This window comes from Urtica dioica, chromosome 12 (genome assembly GCF_054948205.1).
Source record: "Urtica dioica subsp. dioica isolate 48M chromosome 12, U.dioica_male_clone48M_v1_H2, whole genome shotgun sequence".
NCBI classification, from domain to species: Eukaryota; Viridiplantae; Streptophyta; class Magnoliopsida; order Rosales; family Urticaceae; genus Urtica; species Urtica dioica.
The window spans coordinates 20,083,764-20,103,226 of NC_142767.1; the positions used below are offsets into that span (position 1 = coordinate 20,083,764).

A 19,463-nucleotide genomic window follows, 5' to 3' on the forward strand; every position below is an offset into this window, starting at 1 on the left:
GAGGACTTACCTCAAATTGAGGATGAGTTGTATGCCGCAAAGAAGTTGGCAGAACAACATATTATCATTGAGGACTCACCTCAAATTGAGGATGAGTTGTGTGCCGCAAAGACGCCGAAAGAGAAACAAATTCTCATTGTCGACTCACCTCAAAAACCGAGAAGTAGAGTACCTCCGAAAAGGTACATTTATACATAAATTGTAGTCAGTTATACAATCAATTGTAGTCATTTATACAATCAATTGTAGACATTCGTGAAATTGTAGACATTCATGACATTGTAGACATACATGAAATTGTAGACATACATGAAATTGTAGACATTCGTAAAATTGTAGACATACCTGAAATTGTAGACATGTATGTTTACAGTTTAGAACAGTGTAAATAGATTTTTGACATAGTTATTTGTTTGATTTGACAGGTTTACACCGACTTCGATGCCACGACCATACGTTAAGTTCACGAAAGATCAGAAACGACCCGCAAAGATCCCGCTATCTGGTATTTTCATTGTGCCAACAGATGAAGAGACTACAATCATGGAAAAGTGGATTGGGGTTGGGTTTCGAAAAAATTACAAATCATTGCCGCCCGGTTCCGCAGTTTACAAGAAGGAGAGTGAGGGCTTGCCGGGAAATTGGAACTTTAACGTACATGTCGTCACAAGCAAAACCTTCTTTTATACCCTCTGGACACCGGCGGCATGGCTGAGTGACGAGGTGAGTGTAATTATAGTGTGACATATTTGTACAGTTATACATCAATTGTAGGCTTATATGTCTACAATTTCCTGGATTGTAGTGTAATTGTAGACTTTTTTTTTTTTTTGTAGCATATCGACATTGCCATGTACTACTTGGGCAAGAAGCGGAAGTATGGTCAAATGTCACAGAAGTTCACCATAATGGACGGGTTTTTTTATAGTTACGCCGATGAGGCATATGACAAATGGAAAGCGTGCACCGACAAGGATGAATTTAACTGGAAGAAGGAAACCCGCATCTTGGACTACATTACTGCTGATATTGAGTGTCAACTTCATTCATGGCCATGGGTGGAGGTTGATTATATCTACGTCCCTTGTTGTATCAAGAAGTTGTCTCATTGGGTCCTTGTGGTAGCTCATCTAAAGTCACGGAAGCTAATGGTCTACGACTCCATGTCCAAGAGCAAAAGGAGCCACAAATCCGTGATGACCCACCTGCTCAGACTCGCTGAAATCATCCCAATTGTTCTGTGTTCGATTAATGCTTTCGACGGATTAGGCATCGAAGACACAAGCTCGGCGGCGTTCAGCCTTGAGAACCATGATGCTATGCCACAACAAGAGAATGGGTAATGCCCTCCGCTAGAATTCTTGTGTATTTCATATTTTTTTTTATACTAAACTAACATATATATTTGCAGCGGAGATTGTGGCATGTTCGTGATCAAGACAGTTGAGTACTTGACCCACGGCGTACACATGTCTAATTTAGACGCATCCCTCATGAACATGTTTAGGCGGAAGCTCACGATTGATTTATTCCGTCATGGGGCGGTGAAACTTGCGACCGGCTACGGATCTGACGACGAGTTTCCGACATCTAAGGACTAGATTTTTATGTTTACATGAACTCAATCTCAAACTATGAAGTTACTTTTAAAACTATGTTTTATATTTTTGTATGGCTTTGTATGACAATTTGAAGCATGAATTCCTAAACAGTGCTATCTATCTTGGTATGGTTTGTTTTGTTATGGCTACAGTCGTCGTGATTGTAGACATATATATCTACAGTTTGACATTATAGGTCTACAATCATAACAACTGTAGACATTAATGTCTACATTCACTACAACTGATAGCTTTTGTTTTGTTATGGCCGTGTCTAAAGATCTGTACAGTGATGTCTACAGTCGTCGTGATTGTAGACATATATATCTACAATTTGACATTTTACGTCTACACAACAACTGTAGACATTAATGTCTACATTCACTACAACTGATAGCTTTTGTTTTGTTATGTCTAAAGATGTGTACAGTGATGTCTACAATCGTCGTGATTGTAGACATATATATCTACAGTTTGACATTTTATGTCTACAATCACAACAACTGTAGACATTAATGTCTACATTCACCACAACTGGTAGACAATGAAGTCTATAATTTGAACAACTTCTATCATGTAATGTATTCAAGACGTAAAAAAGACATAATTTTATCATATAAGTCGTCATTCAAACTCCAAAACAGAGTAAATACACTCCAAGTTCCAAAAAGACATTAAATACACATTCAAAGGCGTACACTCAGCCGGAATTTGAGAAGTACATGTGTATGTTGGACTCTGAAAATCCGGAAATAATTCATCCATTCCTCTCCGACAAAGGAACTGGACTGCTGCATGTAGTCCGGTTGTGACCAACTTCTCCACACCGCGAACACTTCCTACGAATAGGCTCTTCCCCTTGAGAAGGTATACGTCTCTTCTTCGGTCTACCTGCGGCACGTGCTCTGTGTGTTGGAGGCTGAATTACAAAATTTGCGACCTCAGGGGGAATAATCCACGTCTGAATATTACCATGGGGATGGTGGACACCTGCATAACTTGCCCTCCAATACTCTGCAGTATAGTAAGGCGAAATATATCCCTCAACCGCAAGGTTACGATGTCCACACGCAGCAATACCATGAGCACATATGAAACTGTCAAGTTGAAATTCCCGACACGAGCATGTTTTTTCGTGCAAATTGACAGCCCACGTGTTTCCATCTCTGTCACCTACCTCAAACTCGAGGAATGATGATGGCCTCACCTAGAATAAAAGAATAATTAGAGTAAGTCATGTACGTGTAGACATATAACTACAATTGTAGACGTAGATGTCTATAAATACCTGTAACTGTAGACTTCAATGTCATTGTAGACATCAATGTCTATAGTTTTATACAAATTGTGGACATCAATGTATATAATCACTACCAATTGTAGACATACATCATCTACAATCACTGCTAATTGTAGACATAAATGTCTACAATCATCACAATTGTAGATTACGTATGTCTACAGTTAGAACACAATACTGAATAAAATACAAAAAGATCAACATACCGGCATTCCACAAGCTGCAGCATAGTTTGTCTCTAGTTTCTTCTGGGCCTCTTTGGTCAATAACGTTGTTGTTTTTGTTGCCAACTCTCTACGTTCGTGATACCATCCTAGACTTCTTTCCCGCAACCAGTCGAACAACTTAGAAATAGGAAACTCTCTAGGCTTAACGTTGAACGCATTCAATGATTCTGCGTTGTTGTTCGTCATGATATCGTACCTGTTTTCACGAAAACAAGATCGTGCCCACCTTTGATACCCAACCTCCTTCTCCAGGTATGGGCGTATTTCTGGATTTTCAGAGTCCAACATACACATGTACTTCTCAAATTCCGGCTGAGTGTACGCCTTTGCTGCGGCGTAAAATTTCCACTTCACTTGCTTTGTTATGCTCCCTTTGAATGTGGTCTTCAAGTTACCAAGCAAATGATGTACGCAAAAACCGTGTTCACGGGTTGGATACACCTCCTTGACTGCATTAACTATTCCTTGGTGCCTATCAGATACAATTACCGTATGCTCCCTATCCCCAATAGCGTCCTTCACCTTTCTCAAGAAGTAAATCCAAGTCTCATTAGATTCATTAGAACCATGAAAGAAGGCGAGTGGAAATATTTGTTCATTTCCGTCCATGGCACACGCTGTATACAAAGTTCCTTTGTAATAGTTCTTCAAGAAAGTTGCATCAACAATGATAATAGGCCTGCAATACTTCCAACCCCTCCTCCACGGGCTAAGTGACATGAAGAAGCTAACGAACTGATTATTCGACCCCGTAGTGACAAGGTCAAAGAGAGAACCTGGATTTTTAGTCTCGATCATGTACATCAACTTAGGTAGGAACGCGTAGGACTCTGCTTCGGTGCCGTAAAGGGACTTAAGAGCTTTTCCTCTCGACCGCCACGCTTTTTTGTATGACATACGAACTCCGTAATCCATTTGCATGTAATTAATGATCTCCTTTGGTTTACACAATCCCAACGTCGGATCTATGCACTTGTGCTTCACAACCTCTCCCACTACTTTGGATGTGGCTTGAGGATGATATCCTTGTCTTTCATTTATAGGACAAATATGTTCACTCTCAAACCTGAATAAGAAAATTCCAAATTAAACATTACTTTCAATTTATATGTATAATTGTAATAAAAACTCTCATAAACTGTAGACTTATAAGTCTACAATTAACGATAATTGTAGAGATATATGTCTACAGTTTCAGTAACTGTGTACTTATAATATCTACAATTGTTTTCAATTATAGAATTGCAAGTCTATAATTTATGTAAACTGTAGACTTGCATGTCTACTCATGGAGTAGTTTGTAGACATGTAAACTAACAATTATTCTATTATGGCAACCTAATAATTACCTTTTAATCCTAAAAATCGGAGAGCTGGGAATTCTAACTGCTCGAACACTCCATTTACAATGCTCTCCCGGACAAACTACATGGAGACATTCTTTAGATGAATACTTTGTCCGAAACGTACAGTGTTTGTTAATGGCATACAAACTCAATTGTTTTTGCAACACCAATTTGCTAGCATACATTCCATGAAGCTTGAGTGTCACAGGGGAATTGATATCCAGCACTTGCTCATCGCTACTTGGATGAGGAGGAGGAGGATGAGCGGACTGCCTACGTGGAGGAGGCGGAGGATGGGACTCTCTACATGGAGGAGGCGGAGTAGGAGGAGTCTGTCTAGGTGGTCGAGGAGGGGATTCTCTACATTCTTCCGTTGCATCGTAGAAAGTATTCATGTCCTCAAGTCCCTGCGTTGGCTCAACCGTGTTAGGAGTTGATCTAAATCCTGGAGAAACTACGCTATCCCACGCTGCCTCATGCCCTTCCCGTGGCTCTTCAGATATTTCCAAAATCATATGAAATCTTCCGACGTCAGGTATCGTTTTCCTCAAATACAAATAAGCTTTCAATTGACCGTTGTCTTTAATCTCAACAGGTTTACATGCACCGTCAATCAAGTACTTCAAACCGATCCTGTGAGTTGATGGGGAAAGGCCAAGCTCCGCGAACAAAATCTGCATCAAACTAGGGTAGTTCACCGAAGACGACACCATAATACCCAAATTTCCTCCCTCGACGTATACTGTGGGTTCGACCCATGTACCACTGTGTTTCAAAAATATATATATTTCGGACATTCCTGCATAGGAGAAACGCATATCTGATTTTGTTATTATCATGTATGAAAAAAATTAAATGTCTACAATGAGAATATTTGTAGAAATGTATATCTACAATTACACCAATGAAGTGTAATTGTAGATATACTGTCTACAATTATTGTAATTGTAGATATACTGTCTACAACTGTAGACATACAGGTCTACACCTTCAGCTGTTGTAGACTAATACGTCTACAACAACGGAAGTTGTAGACCTATATGTCTACAATTACAACATGTCTACAGTCTACAATTTTAGAGACTGTAGACATGTATGTCTACAATTCAAGAACGCGAAAAACAATGAAGAACAACACACAAACAAACCCAGCAACAAACAACACAGAGACGGCGGGTAATGGCACCAACAAACCCAGAACGACACAGACCTAAAACCCAGACAAACGCACGAAAACAAAGATGAACGACGAAAAAGAAGCTTTCTTTTAAGATGCACGATAATGACGTTGAACAAACATGAATCCGAAACCCATAAACTCAAAAACCCCACGACGATGAACGAAAGCCCAGAAACAAAAAGAGAGGAGAGAAGACGACGAAGACGATGAACGAAAGAAGCTTACTTTTAGACGAGGACGAGGTGGCCGGAGAGCTGAGCTTCACTTCATAGACACGCAGCTCATGGAGGATCATGACAGGGAGATGAAACGTCCTTCACACGCAGAGAAAAAAAAAGAGAGGAGAGAGAGAGCTGTACATGGCACAATAAACAAGACCGTATGAGAAGTCTTATACAGCAAGTTTTGGTTTGGGGGTTTGAATGAACAAAATTACAAATTCAAGGGTAAACCCGGTATCAAACTATTATCTCTCCTCAAAACACTACTAAAAGTGTCCAAAAACAAGGTACCCTATATTTTGGTCCAAATCATTGAAAACACTACTACATCCGGCCATTTCCCAAATAAAAATTAAAGGCAGCATCACCGGAAAAAGAGGAAGAAGCAATGAGCTGTCTCTGCATAACAAACTACCAAACACTTCAGTTGAGAATCAAAATCCCAATTCGCGCCAGAAATAGAACAGCGAAATCATCGAGAATCTCATCTCAACTCGGCGGCGATTCTCGGGCGGACCAACCGAACCAGCAGCTTAATCTCTCCGTCCTCCGATTCACTCTCGGTAACATTTCGTCCGTCCATTTTTTTATTTATAATCTCGCACTGCCATTTTATCGTCACGCGAGATTCACGGCGTGTTTGGCCGCAGGAATTCCCGGGCTCGACGAGTCGTATTTGCCTAGATGGCTCGGATACGGATTCGGATCGCTTTTGGTTTTGAACCATTTCTTTGGCTCCAGTGATGTTACTTCACCTCAGTTAGTCAGTAAACTCGCCAAATCTGTAATTTATTATATCTATCCATGTTGTTTGCTTGATCAATAATCAGCATTTTGTTTTTTTTTTTGTTTTTTTTTATCTTTGTATTCTGAATATAGAGAACAGAAGCTTTGGGGATTTCTTTGGCTGCATTTTCAATCGCACTTCCCTATTTGGGAAAATTCTTGAAGGTATATTCCTTACTAGTTTAATTTTGTAACATTTGTTATAGAGTTTCTGTAAATATTACAACTTAAATTGGTTTTAAGATGAAATTCTTCTTTTAACATGATATTAGAGTCCACAAAATTCAAACAAAGGCCGGTCTATAAATAATGATATCCGTTTCAAGATAATTAAATGAGCTCTGGGATTCAACATCAAAAGGATGAAATGATTACTCTTTTGCTTAATACAGGATAACCTGCCACTAGATTACATTTGATTAAAGGTCTTTTTTTTTTTTTTTTTCAGGGCGCTAGTCCAATGGACCAAACAAGTATCCCAGAAGGCAGTGAACAAATATTTGTGATTTCCGAAAACGCGTCGAACACTCGAAAGGAAGATTTGGCTTGGGCAACATACACTTTGCTTCGCAACACGAGCACGATTGCCGCGGTATATTTGGTTTCGTTTAATATGGCTAATAGTTAGAAGAACGAACCCCAACCCGGGATATTTTATATGAATTCAATTTTGGTGTGCTTCCGAATCTTAATGCAGTTGGTATATGTTCGAGGTGAGTTATGTGCACGTGGCTATTGGAACACTCAAACCGGCGTATCGAAATCCGGCCTTTTAGATTGGTTCGCGGCACAGATCAAGAAAATTGGCCTGTCTGATGTGAACACGACTCTCTACTTTCCTCAGATTTCAGGTAAAAAAAATTCTTTGTTCCACAACCTAAAACAACCGTTTTCTGTATGAATCACTGTCTCCGAAACTTCATTGATTTTTTTTTTCTTTTCTTATATACCATTGTTCAAGTGTGTGATTAAGCTTTTATACCCTTCAAAATCTCACTCTGCACGCTGTTTTGTTTGGCTGAGAATTTTTTTTAAATCACTGCCGTCTTTGTCATTTCTCTTGTTAATGTTTTATTACTATTTTGATCATGGAGATTAATTTAAACAGCTATAGAGAAGGAATGGAACAGTGAAGCTTCTGAGTCGATAGTGAAAAATAATAAAAAATAAAGGATTATTGACATTTGGTAACATTTTTTTTTTTATCAGATTCTGGACTATGGGAGATGTTACCAAAGGGCACTCGGTCTGTCGTCGTACAGCCATTGACAGAAATTACGGATTCGACAGACAAAGCTGGCGGTAAAAACGAAGGGTTTATATTGCTAGCTTCCACGATTGGCTATGCGTATAGCGATAAAGATAGAGCCTGGATTGGAGCTTTGGCCAAAAAATTTGGAGGTGAGAGACCTTAGGAATATGATTCACGAGGAAATCATATCTCCCAGATGAATATTATGATCTGTATTTAACCATCAGTCAATCATTGTTCGTCGGCTTGTGATTTTGTATCACTTTTTCCCATAAAACTTTCTTTATGTTACCAATATAAGCTACGTCTTGTGTTATTTCCTTGCCAAGAATATATATGTATCTATATGAAACTGGATGATCTTTTGAGACACTTCTTTGATGGTTCTGGATAAAACAAAGAGATCATGCAATCATCTTGTACGAAAATAAAGGCTATGAAGTACTACAAAGTACTTGAGATTCACTGAAGCTAGTTCCAACTAAAATAACAGACGGGCTCGTGTACTGAAGAAACAAATCATCTATATCATCTTTAGCTCTTGAATGTTGGTGTTGTTGTTGTTGTTGTTTTGTTTTTTTTTTTTTTTTTTTTTTAACAGAACTCAAACCACCATTTACAGGTTGAAAATGGTCTTCTCCGCTGGATCAACACTGGGGCTACAAAGTGTGGAAGTCTACAAAAATTTCTCCAAACCGTAAACCAGGTTCTACATTCAAAATTTCAAAGAGGAAAACAATGAGCGACATTCAATAAATTTATATTTATTTTTTTAGAAGCAAAAAGCATAAATAGGAAAACAAAAAACTCGACTTGGTAGCTCGGTTACCTTGAGGCGCACGACTCTTCTAATAGCTAAAAGAAGTCCTGGCATCAAGCATTGGACATCGATGATATCATGCTTGAGGGTATAAACCTGCCCGCCGAAAACAAACAATGCACTCTCATTGATCACCGTAGATTACCGTTTTAACCTGGAGATTAATTCCAAAGTACGAAAAAAAAAATGAATTAAAAAACAGACCTCTCCGGGTCTGGAGAAGTAGACTGAGGTACTAGAAGGAAGCCCTGGAAGGACCATGCTGTGGACTCGAACTCCGTCTTCTCCGAGCACTTGACCCCTCGCCTAAAACAAAACGAAAAGTTAAGTTATGATTTTTATTCTTTTGGGAATCCGACACGAATAGGAGTCTTTTGATGGAAAAAGACCAAATTGTGTAAGTTTTGTCAAAAATACATTTTTAAGTGTCTTTTTAACTTCTCTTAGGCATCTGCATCTGCATCTGCATCTGCAGACTCCTAAAATTGTTTTCTATTTTATTTGATTATCGAAAGACTCTTATCCAAGTCCGATAGTTTAATTTTCAGATAATAATATACCAAAACATCGGTCGAGATATCTTGTCTGTTGTAGATCTGTCCGAGATTCGAGAGATTGTTGGCGATCTGGGCAGCCTCGGCTGATGGAATATCCTGCCTCGAAAAGGAAAAAAAAAAAGACGAAAACATAAATACATGAAGTGCTGTACATTTTAGAGGGAAATGAATTCACCGTTGCGTTGTCCCTGGATTCCACAATCTCTACATTTCTGTAGTGGAAAGAAGCTGAGATAGCAGCTTGTTGAAGCAGAATCGATCCTATGGAAAGAGTTGGCGCAACAAGACAACCCTGAAATTATAAAATATATATATAAATATAAATATTTGTTACAAAGTTTGCATATATGAAATTGAACATTTACATCAATTTTTTTTTTTTTGGTCTCTCACCCTTTGGTGCCTACCATGCTGGCTTTCTCACAGAAAGCAGACAATGCTGATACGGTTTCAAGTTTAAGGCTTGGCACATAAACCACGCTGTTCATGCCAAATGCTATTGCCTAACATTACTCACAAAAGAGTCATATTATAACACTACATAAACAAAAATATTAGCTTAGCTTAGTCTAACCATGCTATTATTATTACCTGTTTGACATTTTCATACACTTTAGAAGGCTCAGTGAAATCAACTACTACTGCTGTATCTTTGGACTGCCCAAAAAAAGGTAATCAATTTAGAAAAACAATGACACATATCAAATACTATAAATGAAATTATATAAGTATATATATAATATACGTGCGTGCGTACCTGAGAGATAGAGCCCAGGACCATGGCGAGATCATTCATTATTGGTATTTCAAGAGGGTCTTCCATGTCGCACACCTACTTTTTAAGGACAATTATTCTAGTTATTATAATTATTTTACTTCTTTTAATTTTATCGAAGATAATCACAAAATAGTTAACAAGATTTTTGAAGATTCTTTAAGTACATACTAAATAGATCAATCAATCATTGAGTAATTACTTAATCATTTATACATTTGGCAATTATTCGAAATTTTCAACATAAATTCAAATGGGAAATTACCAAACAATAAAACTTATGAATTAATTATATAAGAATAAAAAGACCTTGCCAATATCTTCACCAACGAAATAAGAATCCACAGCCCCAGCGAGCTCCAATCCTCTGGCTTTGCTCACAGCAATCACAGCTGCTCTTCCAATCTCCTTAGCTGCCCCATTAACAATTACCTATAATTCAGATTATCAATTATTTAGCATTCGCAATTAAGAGACTAAAAAAAATTGTTATTAAAAGTGAAAATGTTTGAGATAACCTTGATATTGCTTTGTGAGGGTGATTGTGCTGAGCAGACGATAGAAGAAGATTGTGACTTGGGTTTGCTAGCCTGCTGGGATTTGTAGCCAATTGAGCACTTAAATTGGTAGCTCAAGGCTGCCATGGCTATACTTTTGAGTTTTTGTTTTGTTTTTTTTAAAGCAAAAAAAAAAAAAAATGTTGGGTGGCTAATAGCCGTAGGGAAATAAAACGATAAGAGTATCATGTTCACCATGTGGTTTTTTGTTTTTATTATTATTTTTTATTACTGAGATAAGGTATTTGTGTTTTGGTCAATTTAGTATTGTCCTGTTTGGAGGGAGTTATTCTGCGACAATTAACAGCTAAACTTGTTTCTCTGCTTCCCATTTTTTTATTTTTCAGTACCATATAGCTTAGTATAGATGTAAGCTGTTATTTAAAAAAAAAAAATAACTATAGTTTAAGATGATTGCAGAGTGTGAAGTATGAATATGTAAATATATATTCCGTTTTAGATGTTAATCTCTCCCTAACCACTGGCAGAAGAGTTTGAAGACTCCTAGGCTCCTAGCCCATCATTGGTTTTTTAGCTAGGGGTTTAAATAAACAAATGTGATGAATAGTCACGTCAAATTTATAAATTTCTTAATTATCCAATAAAATATACATTCTCGAACAGAGACGAATCGATTAAAACGTAGATCCATCACTCCGTCGGCATAGCTAATCACAGCTCATCCGTAATCCGGGGTGATTTTGCTAGCAGTGGGATTCGAACACATGCCCTTATGACGAGTTCTTTTTTTTTTTTTTTGAAAGACTTATGACGAGTTCTCAAGTTCTGAAAATATAAGATTAGATATATACAAATATGAGAGGTTGAACAAATATAAGAATTTATTACGGTACTACAAAAGCACACTCTAGAATTAAATTAATATGAGCAATGCTGTCCGTGGAATGTCTTAACTATTATTAACTTGTTTATCGTGTATGTTTCTATGGTTAAGCTGTTCGTAGTTAATGTTGCTTTCGACCCAACCATGATCTGCACTATTTCCTCATATTGGTTGCTATAAGTTAACTTATGTGTCCTGGAAGCATTTATTAGAGGTATTAGGTATTAATCAATAATTTTTATTTCGTATTATTAACAATCATAGAAAATCTACCCGGTTTAAAGAATATTAATGATTATTAACTAATATTAATGATTTGACAAACCCATATTAACTAAACCGAGATTTAAAACAAGCTTTATACTAACGTTTTTCTTTTACTTTCGAAAAGTTGCAAACTACTAACATATATCGCAAATCATAGAAAATTAGGTTGAAATGGCATTCGATACATGAAAAATCCTTCTTCGATTTATTTTTCTTCTTCCTCTTTCTCCCATTGATTGTTAGTTATTTTTTTTCCCTCTTTGTTTACTTGAAATCTGAGTGTGTTTGTTTAAATGTATGTGGAGCTTTTTACATGAAACATTCTATGATTTATGTGATTTGTCATTAGTACGTGAGTTTTTTTTTTTTTTTTTCACGGTCAGTTAAGGGTTTTCAAAAGAAAATGAATAGTAGTGTAAAGTTATATCAGTTAATACTATGAGGTGGCTAGTTTTCAAAAAAATTCAAAACGTTAGCTATTGAGCAATTTTAACATTTTGAAAAGGCTATATAGAAAGAGAACCCTTTTTCTATTTCTCTATTTTTTGTATGAGATTTGTAAATAAATAGTCACTTAATGAGAGCTCTTTTAAAATAATAGTCAACGTTTGTTTTTTATTAAGCAATTAACAAAAAAAATGTACTTAAAATGCCCTTTCCCCAATTTACTATATCTCATTTCAAGACTATCAAGCTCCTGTAACTTATTCCTCTCCCACCTCCTCTTCCACCACCTCCTCTTCGATCCATCGCCGCCGTCAAGCTCCTCTAACTTCCCCCACCAGCCCACCAGCGCTGACTTCTTCCTCAACCTCGACTCCGCCACCAAATCGCCGATCATCAGATCTGACCAGCCCTACAACAACAACAACAATCTTGGCTTCATCAACCAACACCACCACCAGAATCATATCCAAACCTCGTCGCCGATTCCATTACAACCACAACAGAACCAATAACAACAACAACAAGCTCCGTCGAATCCAATCCTGGGCGCTCGAGCATCTAAGAAACAGGCCCAAGCGTCGAGGAGAGCTCCAACGACGGTTTTGACGACTGAAACGTCGAACTTCCGACAGTTTTGATTGAAGATCGTCGATTTCGAGTCGGAATCGACAGTGAAGAAATCTGATCCCACGAGAGGACGATGACTGTAGCGGCGATTTCATATTCTAGAGTTTTTGTTCGACAGTTAATCCAATTAACTGTCACAGTTAATCTTATTAACTATGATGAACCTCTTTTGAAAACGATTTCGAACATCGGCGAGTCTCGCGGTTGCGCCGATCCGGCCGTTCGAAGGTCGCAAATTCAGTTCTATATATTAACTGCGATAGTTAATTAGATTAACTGTGAAGGTTAATTCGATTAATCGTGACGATCTTCCTCCGGAAACAATCTCGAACATCAGCGAGTCCCTCGGCTGTATTGATTCGGCCGTTTGAAGGTCGCAAGTCCAATATTGAAATCGCCGGAAGAAGCTAAGATTTGAGAGCTTCGTCGCCGAATGTCAAGACCTCGTTTATCATGTAGATGAGTGAGACTTCGCCGGAGAATTGAGCAAGGTTGAAGGCGAACCAGTTAACGAAGGCGTACGGATCGGAAGCTAGGGTTGAGATTTCGCCATTTGAAACTTTGATGAAAACTCGGATTCCTGCGTCGGAGACGGCGGAGATGACAGTTAATGAGATTTACGATATTTCTTGTTACCGTTAATATTATTTACTCTGACAGTTAATAATAACAATTTTTAAAGGTATGATTGAGATATTGGAATGTTATTATAATAAATTGGTTATTTTTCTAAATATATTAATAGTTGAGATATAATTTTAAAATAGAGATACTGTTTGGATTAGATATCAAGCCCCCCTTTTTTATATATATATAGACAGTGCTTAATATTTTGGTTATTTATTAAAAAATAATAAAGTAAAAAAAATTATCAAAAAGTCAAAAGTGATATAAAAATTGGCGGGTCATTGCAAATGATTTTATATATTTTTTTTCAATTTGATTTTAAAAGTAATGTGGGTCAGTACTCTGTACCAATATTTGATTTACGTTTAAGGATATAATGTATATTTTTTTGTCATTTTGATAAAAGACGAGAGTTTATTTTATCTAACTAAAATACGATTGTGTTATAATTAAAAGCTAATGGCATAATCGTGTCGTTATGCTAATATAAAATTATTGGAGATTTATTAATTGGTCATAATTTTTTACAGTAACCATACATAATATTTATAGCTCTAGTTAGTTTGCTTTCCCTCCATTTTTTTCGATCCAAAAATATAAAGTGGGGCGAACGAGGCATTATATCTGCGTTGACTCTCCATACATTTAAATAAGATAAATTTTGTGTAAGGAAAACATAAAATCAATGATGTGATTATGACATTCTTATAATATTTACGCTGATTTTAATATTTGGGAAACAGGTGACAGAACCAAATGTGAGAGCAAAATGTATTAATCACTGATCTAGGTTATGTTGCTAGTTCTTCTGAAGTTTGAGTTATAAATATTCTATAATAAGCAATATTATATGATATCGTTTTTTTTTTTTTTCTGTTGTGGTCCCTATAAATTCAGACAAAGATCAGAACAATATTTCGTTATATATTATGCAGAAAGGTTAGATAGTCGGTGAAAAGCTGAAAACTATGCTTCTTATGCACCTCCCAATTGGTATTACAAAATTGACCATTTTTTTGTCATATTTAGTTGGCGTAACTACTGAAAGAATATCCTAATAAATTTTCTCATTATTTATGTACACAAGAGAGTGCTTCCAACAATGAAAAAAGCCTACATAAACAAAATACAAAAGAATGGTTGGCTATAGATATATTATGTGTTTGTTATGCAATCAAATTAGTGATTAATAATAATAATAATTTAAAAAGTTAAACGATCGAGAGAGGCATTTGATTTCATATGCCAACCGATTATATATATTATAGTACTACTAATTGAAGACAAATTCTACAGTGAACAGTGACACTGAGATTGGATAGGATTTAATTATTGACTTGCCGTTTTGATCAACAAATTTGCAAATTAAAGAATTTTAAAAACAAATTACAGGATAGGTTTTTCAGCTTTAACTAAGAAAATAATCAATTCATTTCTAATTTTAAGAATAGCTATTGTCCCTTGTAGAATTAAATATTTTTCATGTCAACTAATCTTAAGAATTCGTATTTATCTCGGTGCTTTCTCTCGTTCTCTCTAATTTGTATCTATTCGTTACCTCATGTCTACTCGATCGAGTTCATTAATAATTTTTGGTCCAGAAAAATATAAAGAGCAAAATCATCCAAAATTAAAATTTTGAAATTTTGATAGTTGAATCGGTATATTAGGAATAAGTTTTTTAAAAACAGGTACTTTTGTAGTTTTTCCTAATCATAATCAGAATTGGTGTCATTTCTCAAGCCCAACTCAATAATTAATAATATTATCATAGAAAATAAATAGAGATACGCAGGTTAGAGGGCTTCTATAACAATGATTAACATGCACATATATGGAGGGAGAGATAACAAAGTAATTGCCTCGTGCTTTTTTTTTTCTTTTTTTTTTAATTAGTAACAATAGAATATTGTGTCACTCTTTACGTTAAAAAGAGAACTCAGAATTATTGAGTCTGCCTTAATGTATATAAAGACAGCAGATCAATCCACACACACAAGACTCTTTCCATTCAAACTTGACATTATACCAAACATACCGAATTTCTCATTTTTTTTAAAATATTTTTATGCTGGTAAGAAGAAGCAAATCTGAGGTACAAAATTTATTGATCACTCTAAATTTGACACTGGACCAATAAATATTTGTTGATCTTTGCAAACGGAAGCAAAATCAGACCGATATATACCTCTCTTGCTACACCAAATAAATATATATAAGGTAAATAAAAAAAGAAAATAAAAAAAGAATGGCGTGTTAGATATGGCAAAGCAAGAACAAAAACTTTGGCGTACGTATAAAGCATACACGTGTGTGTTACTCCTATTTATATTTTTTTTAGCCAATGGTCAAGCAATATGTGCGAAAAATACGGTAACACGTCATTCTCTTTGGTCCATTTCGCAGGCGTTGAAAAATATATATTTAATACATAGAAACACATTAGCTAATTAGTATATGTAATATAGAGAGATTCCACGCCTATACATTGAAAGCACAATTCTTCTTCTAACAATTTATACAACATTACGGCAAAGATGTATTTATTGAAAAATAAAAAAATAATATGACTTTTGCTTGTATGAGTATTTCTCTTTTGTCCCTTTTTCATCATTTTTTTTTCAGTGGGAATATTACTTTTGTCTACCGACAGTTGTGTTTTTATATTTAACAGATTATATTTTATATCAGGCATATAGTCATGCTAAAATAATTTTTTGAAGACTGGAGTCTTCATTTTGCATTGTAGTATTAATACAATATTAATTAATCATATTGGCGATCATCTCTGAATTGTTGCTCCATGTCTCTCTCTATCTCAATCGGTTGGATAATCATTTTCATATATTAAAGAAAAATTAAACCAATAATTAAAAGGACCTTCCACCCGAATTCGATACTCAAAATCAAACTTATTTATAGTTAAGACATTGAATCAAATGTGTTTATTATAAAGAAACGTGTAAGAATAATTCTTCTATTTTTATTTTTTTTTAAATACCTCAAAAGTGTTGATTATGTTAAGTTACGAAGATTTAGCGAACACTATATATAACAATAAATCTACTATCTAATTTCAAAAAATGCTGGGATACGAATACGAAAGTACTCACTCCAACTTGCAAAATAATACTACATTTTCATTTTGAAAAAAAAAAAAAAAAAAAAAAAAAAAAACATTCTTTTGCATTTCAAACCCACGTTGTTTCCACGTGCCTCAAGGTAATTCGAAATACCATATCATACCAACCTAGGGCTTGCTTTTGGACAATTAAGATACTTTATATTGTTCGATAAAAAAAAAAGATACTTTATATTGGGTAAATCCAAAGACATTATTTTTGAAGAGTCAATGATTACTCTTTTTATGGGTTCTCATATGAAGAGAGAGATATATACACTTTGTTGGATAGCGCAGGACATGTAATATTTGGTACTGCAAAAGTCTTCATCAAGATAAGTAAAAAAAAAAAAAAAAAAAGTCAGTAAGATCGCCATATAAAATACACGAATGTTTGGTACTGCAAAAGTCTTCATCAAGATAAGTAAAAAAAAAAAAAAAAAAGTCAGTAAGATCGCCATATAAAATACACGAATGTTCATTTATATAGTAGTTGATTTTCTCAAACAGGCTTTTGTATGTCAATCCCAATAAACTATGTCTTGGATATATATTCAGAACTAATTATATGTTGCTAGCTATCTAGTAAAGTGAAAATAAGAACAATAACAAGAAAGCTCAACAACTTGACATAGGCACATAGCTAAGCTAAGGGATAAGGTTAAGATGATATAGGTTAGTTGCTTTTCTAAGATAAAAAAATTCCCTTAAAAAATCAATAAAGCCTATTATAATTTTTCAATTAATTTAAGCTAAAAAATTGGTTTGAACTATTAGTTCATTAAAACATTCAATTATGACGAATTTAACCGGTAAAAAAAAAAACTATAATACTCTTTTTTTTGTGAAATTTTCGTCTAAAAGTTCGACCAACTAGGGAAAAAAAATATTTATGCATGTAAATTCAGTACAAAACTCTAAATATATACTACCTCTCTACTAATTTAATAAAACTCTTCAATGCTAACACAATATTTGATATAGTTTTCACATCAAATATAGTGTAACTTTTTCACCAAATTTTGATTTTACTCCAATGGTACAACACCAAACTTTACATTAAAGAGAATATTATAAAAATATGCTTTTAAATTTATTTATTAATTTCATTAGTTATTAATTATATATCTAATTATATATAATAATATAATTATATTTTATTTATTAATTATGTGTAATATTGATTAAAAAAGAGTAAATAAGATAACATTAATAAAATACATAACCTTAATTAAACACATACATACCAGAAAAAATACACATCAATTATTCTAATAAAAATACAATCTCGATAAAAATTAAACTTAACACACACAACACAATAGAAAAAAAAAATACAAGTGCATGCATAATCAATAAAAATACAAATTACTTGAAAAAACTATTATTTAGTAGTATGAAATACAAATTAAAATTACCTATGAAATGTAATGTTTATGTAATCTTTATTCTATGCATGTTATCCCAAAATATGTTTGTTTTTTTGGGTGATTTTTTATATATTAATTTTGTAGTATCAACATAATATTTAATATTGCTATAACGTAATTTGATATTGTTGATATAGAAAAATAATGTAATATTTAATAAGATTATTGAGAGGTGCGTGTCGTACGTAGAAAACTCCTATCATCCCGACTAAATCTTAGCTTGTTCTTGAGTAGTTTTGAGGTTTTTCGTGTGTTTTGAGGGCTTTCAGGTCGAGATGGGATTTTTATGATACTCTGAGCAAATCTGTACAAAACGAGACATCCGGGATCGAAAACGAGTCAAAAACGAAGGAGGAGTCAAGAAACAGGGCAACCTCGCGCCGCAACATGCCTGCTGCGCGCCGCGAGGTTTGGAGATCCATCCCAAGTCAATCTCCGAGCGTCTCGCGCGTTCTGCGATGCTATGGAAATGTCTACCTCGCGTCGCGACCTTCATACTGCTCGCCGCGAGGTTGAATTTGAGCGCTGAAAATCTCCGAGCGTGAGGCGCGGAACGCGAAGTCTCGAAGATGTCAAACTCGTGCCGCGACCCTTACACCACGCGCCGCGTGGTGCGCCCAGCCAAAAAGAGGAAAGACGGATTTGGAGTCGATCTGAGCCGTTGGATCACTTTTAATTACCCAATCTGCTCCGAAAATTAAGAGAAACCCAATGATTTCGACCTATGCCTATAAATACACCTCTCAACCTCTTGTTTAAGGATCTTAGTTCTTTTTTATTGTTTTTACTTAGTGCTTGGGAGAGATAGAGAAAAAGAGGAGAGCCGTTCTTTATCAATTCGCTTCAATTACAATTTTCTTATTCTCCTTTACTATTGAACTCCCGTATTTTAATTTAAAATTGAGTTTTTAATTATGGTTTCTTCTTCTTCCTATTCTCTTATTCTATTCTTGTTTTCTCGCTACGCCATGAACTAATTCCATTAAGGACTATGGCGTAGAAGGTTTAAGATTCTGTTATGGATATGATTAAATATATTGGTTCAATATTCATTCTCTATATAATTTGCTTAATTCAAATCCGTTTTAATGCTTGATCGAGATTAGCTATCTTGTTCATGATTTTATACTTCAACTTGATGCTTGAGAAAGAATAAGTTGTTAGTGTTTTGGTTTGAATTACTATGATACATTCCTAGGCTAGAGATAGCTAGGTTGTCATAGATTCGTGTGAATGCTCTTGATATTAATGCATGTTTGTATTAGCGATTGAGATCGAGAGAAGATTTTCCTAACTTTGACATGGGTTATTAGATGCTCGAGAGAGATTTAGTAATATTATTGTGTGAGTATGATTAGCAAAGAGTAGTGAGTTGATTATTGATTGTGCGTGAAATTCGAGTATCCAAACCGTTGAATAAACCCGTGAAGCCTTGGTCTTTAACCTCTCTTTCTGCTTACACCCGTTATTTTAGTGTT

The 19,463-nt window shown here is 35.2% G+C and overlaps 3 protein-coding genes across 4 annotated transcripts; 1 reads left to right on the forward strand and 2 right to left on the reverse strand.

Annotated features, from left to right (window-relative positions):
• Positions 1–2,210: 2,210 nt before the first annotated feature.
• On the reverse strand, positions 2,211–6,180 carry LOC149380092 (uncharacterized). Its single transcript, XM_089603667.1, has 5 exons — positions 6,167–6,180; positions 5,880–6,007; positions 4,478–5,273; positions 3,108–4,194; positions 2,211–2,808 (listed from the first exon to the last, which is right to left on the reverse strand). The coding sequence occupies exons 2-5, from the start codon at positions 5,947–5,949 to the stop codon at positions 2,359–2,361; spliced, it is 2,403 nt and encodes an 800-aa protein (XP_089459793.1). The 5' UTR covers positions 5,950–6,007; positions 6,167–6,180; the 3' UTR covers positions 2,211–2,358.
• A 58-nt stretch (positions 6,181–6,238) lies between these two features.
• HCF208 (chaperone (DUF2930)) lies at positions 6,239–9,033 on the forward strand. Of its 2 annotated transcripts, XM_089603341.1 has the most exons (7): positions 6,239–6,438; positions 6,526–6,638; positions 6,755–6,826; positions 7,110–7,253; positions 7,359–7,512; positions 7,871–8,062; positions 8,536–9,033. In XM_089603341.1, exons 1-7 carry the CDS (start codon positions 6,264–6,266, stop codon positions 8,538–8,540), a joined length of 855 nt encoding a protein of 284 aa, XP_089459467.1. In that variant the 5' UTR covers positions 6,239–6,263; the 3' UTR covers positions 8,541–9,033. The 2 variants fall into 2 exon arrangements, with proteins under 2 accessions (XP_089459467.1, XP_089459465.1); XM_089603339.1 differs by lacking the exon at positions 8,536–9,033 and having other exon boundaries at positions 7,871–8,504.
• CRR1 (Dihydrodipicolinate reductase, bacterial/plant) lies at positions 8,318–11,001 on the reverse strand. The gene is made up of 10 exons (XM_089603338.1): positions 10,584–11,001; positions 10,375–10,497; positions 10,048–10,122; positions 9,882–9,947; positions 9,698–9,793; positions 9,466–9,582; positions 9,294–9,386; positions 8,938–9,039; positions 8,743–8,829; positions 8,318–8,622 (listed from the first exon to the last, which is right to left on the reverse strand). The coding sequence occupies exons 1-10, from the start codon at positions 10,818–10,820 to the stop codon at positions 8,590–8,592; spliced, it is 1,029 nt and encodes a 342-aa protein (XP_089459464.1). The 5' UTR covers positions 10,821–11,001; the 3' UTR covers positions 8,318–8,589.
• Positions 11,002–19,463: the final 8,462 nt, after the last annotated feature.

What these genes read in the sequence shown, in the direction of transcription:
- LOC149380092 (XM_089603667.1), bottom strand. Translation starts at nt 5,949, where the DNA reads ATGATCCTCCATGAGCTGCGTGTCTATGAAGTGAAGCTCAGCTCTCCG. An exon ending in CACCTCGTCCTCGTCTAAAA is followed by an intron (nt 5,274 to 5,879) that starts GTAAGCTTCTTT and finishes TCTCCTATGCAG; the next exon opens with GAATGTCCGAAATATATATA. An exon ending in CCGATTTTTAGGATTAAAAG is followed by an intron (nt 4,195 to 4,477) that starts GTAATTATTAGG and finishes TTTCTTATTCAG; the next exon opens with GTTTGAGAGTGAACATATTT.
- HCF208 (XM_089603339.1), top strand. Translation starts at nt 6,264, where the DNA reads ATGAGCTGTCTCTGCATAACAAACTACCAAACACTTCAGTTGAGAATC. An exon ending in CGTCCTCCGATTCACTCTCG is followed by an intron (nt 6,439 to 6,525) that starts GTAACATTTCGT and finishes GTTTGGCCGCAG; the next exon opens with GAATTCCCGGGCTCGACGAG. An exon ending in CTACTTTCCTCAGATTTCAG is followed by an intron (nt 7,513 to 7,870) that starts GTAAAAAAAATT and finishes TTTTTTTATCAG; the next exon opens with ATTCTGGACTATGGGAGATG.
- CRR1 (XM_089603338.1), bottom strand. Translation starts at nt 10,820, where the DNA reads ATGGTGAACATGATACTCTTATCGTTTTATTTCCCTACGGCTATTAGC. An exon ending in TCCTGGGCTCTATCTCTCAG is followed by an intron (nt 9,948 to 10,047) that starts GTACGCACGCAC and finishes TTTTTTGGGCAG; the next exon opens with TCCAAAGATACAGCAGTAGT. An exon ending in ATATCTCGACCGATGTTTTG is followed by an intron (nt 9,040 to 9,293) that starts GTATATTATTAT and finishes GTTTTGTTTTAG; the next exon opens with GCGAGGGGTCAAGTGCTCGG.